This window comes from Hippocampus comes, unplaced genomic scaffold, assembly GCF_001891065.2.
Source record: "Hippocampus comes isolate QL1 unplaced genomic scaffold, H_comes_QL1_v1.1 scaffold180, whole genome shotgun sequence".
Taxonomy (NCBI): domain Eukaryota; kingdom Metazoa; phylum Chordata; class Actinopteri; order Syngnathiformes; family Syngnathidae; genus Hippocampus; species Hippocampus comes.
In genome coordinates, this window is record NW_017805076.1 from 1468411 (window position 1) to 1479426 (window position 11016).

At 40.3% G+C, this 11016-nt stretch overlaps 1 protein-coding gene across 1 annotated transcript in view; it reads right to left on the minus strand.

The window, feature by feature from the left end:
- Positions 1-11016, minus strand: part of fanca (FA complementation group A) — a 109478-nt gene that overhangs the window by 93767 nt on the left and 4695 nt on the right. Inside the window, exon 5 of the mRNA XM_019865287.1 lies at positions 2571-2666. Within this exon, the coding sequence (XP_019720846.1) occupies positions 2571-2666 (96 nt within the window). The remainder of the gene's footprint in view (positions 1-2570; positions 2667-11016) is intronic.

Consider the following 11016-nt stretch of genomic DNA (forward strand, 5'->3'; position numbering starts at 1 on the left):
TATGGGTTATGAATGTATTTTATTATATAAAGTTATAAAGTCTTTACAGTATATACAACAATATACAGTTTCATGAGGTAGAATACTTTATTTACTCTTCATTTTAAGCTTTTTAGCAAGCGCTAAAAGCTTATTGGTCCTCTCCATCTTTTTCCACTCTCTTTTTAAGCCAAATCCTCTTGTTTTTACACATGCTCCAGGCTGTCGAAAAGCGCTTTGAGATCGAGTAGTTACTTTTCAGTAAAAATGTCTGTTTTTGGTTTCACCGAGGTTGCGTGACTCTGTAAATCTTTCCATCCTCTCGATCCGTATAAATGACATCGTCACACACTGTACACAGAGCTTTACCGGCGACATCGAGCTTTTTCACGAAATCCGACACAAGCACAACGGTTCCTCTTTACTGTTTCCTACTGGGGACACCGTCAGCTTTCTATCCAACCAGTCCCATCGAAACGTGTTTTTCAGATCCGCATCTATCTGACGCACTTTAGCTTCGTCGCGAGTCTCGATAACATTCGGCATTCGCGAGAAAGGGATTTAGGAAGGCGAACACGGATTGGTTGTGATTTGCATTTGCCGATATACCGACCAATCACAACAAGTAAGACATTGGTTTTAGCCCATATAGGAAGTAACGACAAACAAACGCTTCGCGATAATAAACGGGATTCAAAATGGATGCTTGCAAACGTTACTTGAAAACATTACGGGCCCCGAATCTGCCCAAGAAAAGTCCGGCCCCCCCCCCCCCGCCCCACCCAGATTTTTTTTACAGCTTTGGAACAATATAAAATAGGTCCATTTTGACTGGAAAAAAAGCGGAATTCCGCCACAAAGCGGAAAAATCTCATCCCTGCGTAATGAGCAAGAGCCGTAACGGCCGCTAAGATGAACGAGGCACGGGACGCACTTTCGCAGCGTGCTATCATAGCTCACATGTACCATTTAAAAATTCTTCTCTTGGCCGCTCAGATTCCCATTCTTAGCAAGTACCCTCGGTGAATTGTACATGAAAGGCAGCTGGGGTTTTTTGTTGTTTTTTTTTTTAACAACAGCCCCCTAACTGACATCCCGTCCTGCTAATAGAAACGTGTGTTGCAGGCTATGACGCAAATATTTGTTGACGAAATGTTGACATTTAATATTTATTCGACGCATTTTTACAGCATCGGAAAAGGTTAATAATGTTTGTGTCATGTTTGACCTCTGACAGAAACCATATTAAAACAAAAAAATATATTTCCCTACCATGTTTTTCCATTTTCAAACATTTTTGAAAAAGCTCTAGGGAGCCACTGGGGGGCGCTAAAGAGCCGCATGTAACTCGAGAGCCGCGTGTTGCCGACCCCCGCTCTAGGGGTAGGGAACTCCGGTTCCTTGAGAGCCATATCCTGCCTGTTTTAGATCCCTCCCTACTGCAACACACCTGATTCAAATGCTCATGACCATTTCAGGCCTCTTACAGCGCTTGCTGATGAGCTGATCATTGGAACCAGGTGTGTTGGAATAAGGAGGGATCTAAAACAGGCAGGATATGGCTCTCAAGGAACAGAGTTCCTGACCCCTGCACTACACCATCATCCCTACACCAGCGACTGGACTTACATTAATGCTTACAGTTATTAGTGTGCTGCTACCAAAATTATATGTTTACTTGCTAACTCATTTTAGGTGATAAGATGACTTTCTCCATGACAGTACTTCTTCTATATATTTATGTTACACATTTACCTCCTTTCATCGACAGAGAAAAATAGAATGTTCTTATTCAGTGTGTTAATAAGGTCAGTTTTGCCGACTGAATTCAGTACAGGCAAGATGGCACTTTAACTTACCCCGTGTGTATTCTGCAGAATGCTACATTCACCTGCTGTCTATTTTGTACATGAATCTATGTGTATTTTGTAACATGAATGGTATTTTTCGTCTTGATGGCCCCATTTTACTTGATTTTACCTAGGTCTGTCACAAATTAATCTTTTAAGAATCGATTATCTTATTGATTATTTCACTGATTATTGCGCCAGCCTCTTCAAAACGTGCAGGGGAATGTAGCAAAAGAGACCGCAGTTCATAACATCCACAAGCAGATGAAATGCATAGAGAAATTCTGCGTTCGGCAGCAGGTTAGATACGGAGGCCTGAAAGAAGTCCCTGCCGAAACACGGTGCCGTGTCTACCTGCCAAAGTGTCTACCAACTCTGCCGGAGGGATGCTCCATTGAGCGTTTTTTTTTTGTTTTTTTTTACAATAAGGATGACACATAGACATCAGAAACCACCAATATCGAGATTAGTGAGAAGAGGTCAAATCTCGTCAGCCAATCACAAGCCGCGGTACTTAGTGAAGCACATGATACCTGCTCGCTCGCTCCTCTGTGGAACATTTTCGACTCATTCGTAACCACGGACAAAATAGAAACTGCCCGCAATGTAATACAGACAGATCGGAACAATTGGCAAGCAGACATGAAAGAAAACTATATTTTTGGGCAAAATACAACATATTTTCAGAAATAAAAGTTATTGAAAAGAATCATGTGCAGTCTCCACTAAATATCAACACACCTGATCATTCCTGTACCCCTGCCAGAGCCCCTTGGGGCAGAGGGCTCCATGAATTATCAGTTCTCTGGTAGACTCCAGCAGGACACCCAGTTGGACCTGGACACATCAATAGACTTAGACAGAGGGAACAAACTCACAGTGGACGTCAGGACAGACATGATATACCATATTGGCCCGAATATAAGACGGTGTTTTTGCATTGAAATAAGACTGAAAAAGTGGGGGTCGTCTTATATTCTGGCTCGAAACATTATACCCATTCATGACGCTAGATGGCGCCAAATACCATTGAAGCGAATGCTGAACTTGACCCTACAGGCCAGGCGAACCCCTGTCACGAAGAATAAGAATAAAAATAAAAATAGCGGTAGCACGAAGAAGAAAAATAAAAAATAGTGGTAAGAAAAAAAAGAGAAGAAAATAATAGAAGAGATAACAGAAAATGGAGAAACGTAGCGACAATCTGGAGAAAAGTGGGTCAAAGATCGGCCAGGTTAACCGGCAGTTATGATGTAATTTACATTTCAAAAACCAGAAGCCATTCAGTACGAATGTGATTGCACGTTAGTTTACATATTTAAATCTTCGGATATTAAGATTTGAATGAGGCAAAATAACATTCTTCTTCTCTCAAATATATTATTATCATTTGTTTCAGATGTACTGTAATTATTTTCTGTATAAAAATTAATTTGGTGTTCAAAAAGTCTTTTTTTCAAACTTGAGTCTTGAAAAAGAGGGGGTTGTCTTATAATCAGGGCCGTCTTATATTCGGGCCAATACGGTACTGTATCTTTCCAAGACAATATGAAGAACGATATTAATGTTACAGGTCGAGTAAAGCTCCCTGTATTTTTATTTCGCATCTAAGAGTGAAGATACCATGATTTATGTAAATTTCGACCATTTTTAACAATATGTTCTCGTCAATGAGTGGATTTTCAACTAAATTAACTGGAAGCACCATTCGAACTGTAATACCTTGATATAAAAAGTCTAAATTCACATATCAAAACTAGCAGACAGGAAGTTGCAAAGAAACCACAGTACACTTTCAGCAGAAGAAGTAGCATATCGATTTCATCATCATCTTTATACTTCTGTTTTGAATGCACAGTTAAATGCTTGGCCCTGATGTTTGTCCAGTGAACACAACAGACACACACAGAGCTGTCAACCTGTAGAAACGCACCGTCCAGAACAATTTGTCTGGATCTCCATATTTTTTTAAATGCTGCCAAGAACACCATGGGTCAGTTATTGTGGTGCATTTTATTGTGTAATACCATTAAAATAATTTTTCATACTGTTCAATTGCACAACATTATTATTCTATAATCAGTCATTTGTAAATTATGACAGGAGTGATGCTTTTCATCACCAAGATGAGAGTATAAAAGTGATTGAAATGGTAAATCACATTAAATGTTGATTAAATGTCGTTTTTATCAATCACCGTAAAATAGCTGAGTTGACTCTCTCATTGTCTAATAATCCACAAAAAAGATTTTAAGGACTTTAACTCAGGAAAAATGATAGTCTTAAGAAATTCAAATTTTTTAGTTGATAAATATTCATATTCAAAATCTCTGACGGGAAATATTAATAGAATAAGCTAATCTTGTTAGATCATTGTGACATATTCAAGAAGCGGAAGTAAAGTACAAAACATAACTCACATTTTGTTAAAATTGAACTACCAATAGTAGATGGGGGTCCGGTGAAGCGGGCATGACTGTAGTTTGCCTTGGGCATGACCAGCTACAGCCCTGGGCTGAGCAAGCCCAAGTCTGATTAGCGGCTCGTGCATACAAACGAACCGGTGTGCAGAGGAGGGCTGGGTGATTATGTCAAAAATAATAATCTTGATTATTATGATGGATATTAATGATTCAAATAAACATGACGGGTGTAACAATACATCGGTTTAATGGATGTATGGATGTGTCTGCGCCACGGCCGAGTTCCATTGGATGCCACTGGATTCGTGCACATTGATGCTGGCCACATTGATGCTTTTAAAATAAAGTCTACTGAAAAAAAATTATTTTATTTGGAGCTACCTTTAATTAGTACAGGTTGATTTACTGAAAAGCCATTGGTACTGTATTAAAAATGTTGAATCAAAACATCGAACTTCCCTTCATTCGATGCAATTGTTTAAAAAAAAAACGACGACATATCGATGGTGTAGAATCACTTGGCCTTGTATCGATAGGTATCATACCAGTCCAAAAATGTCTCGTTACACCCCCGATAAGCATGACTATTCACTAATTTCAAAACTTCGACGGCATTCGGGAATATGCACTGAGAGCACTCTTCTTCACTCTGATCATTTAGAAACTCATTGCGTTGTTCCAATGTGCCGTTCGGTTTTTCAGACTGTGCCAAAAAAGGTGGCACAGATGAAACCCGATCAAGCACAAGCTGCTGATTGGTTTATAATATAGGGTGCGTTCTAAAATGAATGGGAGGGGAACGTGCTCTGCCTAGTGATGGGAAAAGTGAAGCCACATGAACCAATGAGACATTGTCTCTCATGTATCAGCCAATATTTCATTCCTTGATGTTTCGTTCATTTTACCTCGTTAAGGAACCCTGCTGCACAGTGAGCAGTAGTAATAATAATAATAATAATAATAATGCATTTTATTTATAAGCGCCTTTCAAAACACTCAAGGACACTTTACAACCAAGAACAGAAACAATAAAACCACAGATAAAATTATAAATAATAAAAGAAGAGATGAATTAAAATTGAGTATGCAATTTTGAATGGGTGGGTTTTGCGGTGGGATTTGAATGTGGGAAGAGAATCAATATTGCGGATTTTGGATGGAAGTGAGTTCCAGAGTTTGGGGGCAGAGCGGCTGAAAGCTCTGCACCCCATCGTGCTGAGACGAGCAGAGGGTACACAGAGGTAGAGGGAAGATGAGGACCTGAGGGAACGAGAGGGAACTGAAATTTGAAGGTCAGACAGGTGGGGAGGGGGCCGAGGTTATGGATGGCTTTAAATGTATAGAGAAGTAATTTGAAGTCGATTCTAAGTTTGACAGGGAGCCAGTGGAGCTGTCGGAGGATGGGGGTGATGTGATGAACGGACGGGGTTCTCGTGATGATCTGGGCTGAAGAATTCTGGACCAGTTGAAGTTTATGGAGCAATTTGTGATGGACACCGAAAAGAAGTATATTGCAGTAATCAATTCGGGAGGTGACGAGACTGTGGACAAGGATAGCAGTGGTGTGAGGGGTGAGAGAGGGACGGAGAGGATTTATATTACGTCGGTGGAAATATGTGGACCGGCTTATGTTATTGTGGTCGGAGTGGTTTTGCGGTTTATATTGGTGATGAAAGCCTGTGTAATGTCCCTCCAAATTCCGACCGCGTATAGATGTTTGACGAAAACTATTCCGAATACTCTGTACACACTGCACTGCAACTAAATTGAATGACTGAATCTCAACTCTTTATCTATACACAACTGAACTGTGTGACTGACGATAGCTTAACTTTCTCCCTTTGTGTCTCCAAATGAAGGAATGGATAACTACCGGAATGACAAATTACATTAATTTAATAGCTAACTCAAGATTTAAAAATTCGCAAATACTCCCCATAATCTCTTTTTCTCTCTCTCTGTCTCTGTGTGTGTCTCTCTTTCTCTCTCTCTCTCTCTCCCTCCCCCTCTCACTCTCTCTAAAACTGAATACAGTACCTGAAGTCAGAGTCGCTTCACGTTGGCGCCAGATTTACACTGCTGAAGACCTCACCAGCGAACGCAGGCACTCGTACCCCGTCACGTGAGCTTTTCCGCTCGACACGCACTGCCCCACACGAAACATCAGGTTCAGGTGGCCATGTGACTACAGCGTCACTGACACCGCGCCTCCAAACCCGACTTCATTTTCCATGCCCACTTTTACTCTACACAAGCTTTGAAGCTCCCTGTCATTTTGCCCATCACAAGCTCTGCCTCTCCAAACACACACACACACTCTCATAGTCGTCAGAGTGAATTTCCGTACGCACCCTTTGCATTTATTCAACAACCAAAACTCAATTATAAAAAATAACTAAGAACAACCAGAAGCCACATTTACAATAATAATAATAATAATAATAATAATAATAATAATAATAACAACATTATATAAAAATAAAGACTTGGCTGTTTTGGTCTCGTCGGGGTGATGTGGTGCATGCATGGAGATAGACTTACTGTACATTAAGATTAACAAGGAAGAAAGTAGCGACTGAACTTTATTAAAATAACTCGGTTTGCACAGATTAGGAAAAGTATGTCTTTGTGAGCATTGTTATATTAACAGTCTGTACAATATGTGTTACTACAGCTTTTGTGTGTGAATATTTCTTATTTGAAGGGGAATCCCTCACATTAATTCTACTGCTAATTTGTGCTACTCCATTTATGGCGTTTGCTATTCATAATTAGCATTACAGTGTCAATAATCCTAAAACGGAGTGTGTGTTGTATTTAAATATACAATGCGTGTTATTATTTTTGTTGTGGGTTTAATTTTCAAGACAAGACCAACTGGAGCATCAATAAATATTTTAAAGCACGCTCAGGGAATGCAGAAGAACTCGCTGCTGCAGCAAGCAAAACAGATGCATTCAACGTACTCTAATAATGCAGGAACTTGCATACACACACCATGCCATTCGGAACATTAATGATTTTTCTTCAGTTGAAATGTTTTTATAATCGTGAAAAGCCAAAATAGAAATCATGATTACATTTCGATTCTTTGCCCTGGCAGAAACAAGTACGAGCGGCGAGGTGGCGAGTGGACAGCGGCTGCAATTGGTGTGTTGGTAATACAGTCAAATCTCGGTTTTCGAACGTCTCGGTTCTCGTACAATTCGATTTTCGAACAAAAATTGAGTTTTTTATGCCTCGGATGACGAACAAATTTCGGTTCTCGAACTAACTGAGTGCACATGAATGTGTCACTTCACTCCTCTCGGCTTCGCTTCCTGTGTAGCGTCCATTGTGAGCAGACGTTTTTGTATTGTTCAATAAAGATTTTTTTTTTAAAAAAGCAGACCTGTTTGGTGAGACGCTTCAGTTAGAGGGAGTAAAACCCTCCTCTTTTCAGAATGGTTTGCCCCAGCAGCACGGGTGAAGTGCGTGAGTTTTTTTACGGCCAGCAGTTTTCAATACAGCGGCACATAATCAACACTCTGGTGTCCTGTAGCGTCCATTGTGAGCAGACGAGGTTGTATTGTTCAATAAAGATTAAAAAACAAAAAAGCAGACGTGTTTGGTGAGACGCTTCTGTTGGGGGAGTGAAACCCCCCTCTTTTGAGAATGGTTTGCCCCAGCAGCACGGGTGAAGTGCGTGAGTTTGTTTACAGCCGGCAGTTTTCAATACAGCGGCACATAATCAACACTCTGGTGTCCGGTGTCTCATTATTATGCAATAATCATACAGAAACAGCTTCCTCGTGTAGTGTCCATTGTGAGCAGACGAGTTTGTATTGTTCAATAAAGATTTTTTTTTTTTTTAAAGCAGACATGTTTGGTGAGAACTACGTAATATCGGACTGTTATTTTTGCCTCGTGTATCAGCCCCTAATCATGGCACCAAAGAAAGCAAGTGGAAGTGGTAAACCTGGTGAAGAAAAGAGAAAAATAGTGCGCAAAACTATAGAATTGAAGAAAGATTTGATCGCGAAATATGAGTCAGGTGTGCGTGTGTCTGTGTTGGCGAAGGAGTTCGGGATGCCGAAATGCCCCGCCTACTGCCTGATGACAGCTGGGATAGGCGCACGCCCCACGACAGATAGAGAGAGAGAGAGAGAGAGAGAGAGAGAGAGAGAGAGAGAAATGTTCCTTCAATTTTTATGTTAGTATGTTAATGTTAAAATTGGTGAAAATAAAACATATTACAGTTTGTTTGTACAGTATTTTACATATTACCTGCTCTCCGATTACATTTGTACAGTTTATGGTGAGAAATTGCAAAAAAAAAAAAATAAATAAATAAATAAAGTGGTTTATAAAAGTTGTTTTCTTGACTTGGAATGGATTAAAAATTTGTACATTGATTCCAATGGGAAACATGGTTTCTGTTTTCGAACAGTCTTCTGGAACGGATTAAGTACGAAAACCGAGGTTTGACTGTACCTACCAACTATTTTTTTGCCTGTTTTCAACCAAGTCTGATTAGCGGCTCGTGCATACAAACGAACCGGTGTGCAGAGGAGGGCTGGGTGATTATGTCAAAAATAATAATCTTGATTATTATGATGGATATTAATGATTCAAATAAACATGACGGGTGTAACAATACATCGGTTTAATGGATGTATGGATGTGTCTGCGCCACGGCCGAGTTCCATTGGATGCCACTGGATTAGTGCACATTGATGCTGGCCACATTGATGCTTTTAAAATAAAGTCTACTGAAAAAAAATTATTTTATTTGGAGCTACCTTTAATTAGTACAGGTTGATTTACTGAAAAGCCATTGGTACTGTATTAAAAATGTTGAATCAAAACATCGAACTTCCCTTCATTCGATGCAATTGTTTAAAAAAAAAACGACGACATATCGATGGTGTAGAATCACTTGGCCTTGTATCGATAGGTATCATACCAGTCCAAAAATGTCTCGTTACACCCCCGATAAGCATGACTATTCACTAATTTCAAAACTTCGACGGCATTCGGGAATATGCACTGAGAGCACTCTTCTTCACTCTGATCATTTAGAAACTCATTGCGTTGTTCCAATGTGCCGTTCGGTTTTTCAGACTGTGCCAAAAAAGGTGGCACAGATGAAACCCGATCAAGCACAAGCTGCTGATTGGTTTATAATATAGGGTGCGTTCTAAAATGAATGGGAGGGGAACGTGCTCTGCCTAGTGATGGGAAAAGTGAAGCCACATGAACCAATGAGACATTGTCTCTCATGTATCAGCCAATATTTCATTCCTTGATGTTTCGTTCATTTTACCTCGTTAAGGAACCCTGCTGCACAGTGAGCAGTAGTAATAATAATAATAATAATAATAATAATGCATTTTATTTATAAGCGCCTTTCAAAACACTCAAGGACACTTTACAACCAAGAACAGAAACAATAAAACCACAGATAAAATTATAAATAATAAAAGAAGAGATGAATTAAAATTGAGTATGCAATTTTGAATGGGTGGGTTTTGCGGTGGGATTTGAATGTGGGAAGAGAATCAATATTGCGGATTTTGGATGGAAGTGAGTTCCTGCTGAAATTTGAAGATCACTCAGGTGGGGCGGGGGCGAGGTTATGGATTCAGATTCAGATTCAGAAAACTTTATTTATCCCCGTGGGGCAATTGGAGTTGTGCGAGAGCGGCTTATTGTAGAGAAAGTAAGAGCAAGGCTTTGCTTTTGCATGGATGGCTTTAAATGTATAGAGAAGTATTTTTAAGTTGATTCTAAGTTTGACAGGGAGCCAGTGGAGCTGTCGGAGGATGGGGGTGATGTGATGAACGGACGGGGTTCTCGTGATGATCTGGGCTGAAGAATTCTGGACCAGTTGAAGTTTATGGAGGAATTTGTGATGGACACCGAGAAGAAGTATATTGCAGTAATCAATACGGGAGGTGACGAGACTGTGGACAAGGATAGCAGTTGTGTGAGGGGTGAGAGAGGGACGGAGAGGATTTATATTGTTTGAGCAATCAAACTGATGGTTTATAATACCTGAAAGAACCAGTGTTATGGGTGTAGCAAATTAGCGTTCGGTGATTTCTGTAACAAATCGATTGACGATCTGTAACATTTGACAGCTCTGCGTATGCCACCGGAGCAATGGGTAGCTTTTCCAATGCCAGGGAGCACTGGTATTGTATTTAACATGGACAACAGTAATTCTGATTGTTCACCAATGTTATTGTACATCACATAAATACAACCAAGCGGATTGCAAAGATGTGTGTGTGTGTGGGGGGGGGGCATTTTTAAAAATATTTTAATTTCATTACATTACATTACATATATTCTAGGTACCTCGACTAGTCTAAACAGGGCCTTCTGATTAACATTATGTTTGACAGAAAGTGGCAAAATGGTCACTGAGATGGATAAAATGTGTGGAATTTGTCACTTAAGCCCTGTTCACACGGCACACACACATTTGGTCCGACGCTGCACCGAAATATTTTTTTGCGATATATTTTACACCGGAGCAAATTTTGTGGAGCGGTCACACGTGCAAAGCCGCTGAGCGTGACAGCACCGGCGCAGCGTCGGCGCAGCCCCACTTGCGGTCACATGTGCAGTTTTTGCTGCGGACCAAAACGACAGGAATGCGGAAGTAAAACAGGTTCGGGTCGGGCTTCTCTCTCGCGGACTTTTATTTATTTTTCTTTTAATAAATATTATGGCGGACACTATTCTGTCCTTGTTCAGAATAGATCCACTTGTCGGCA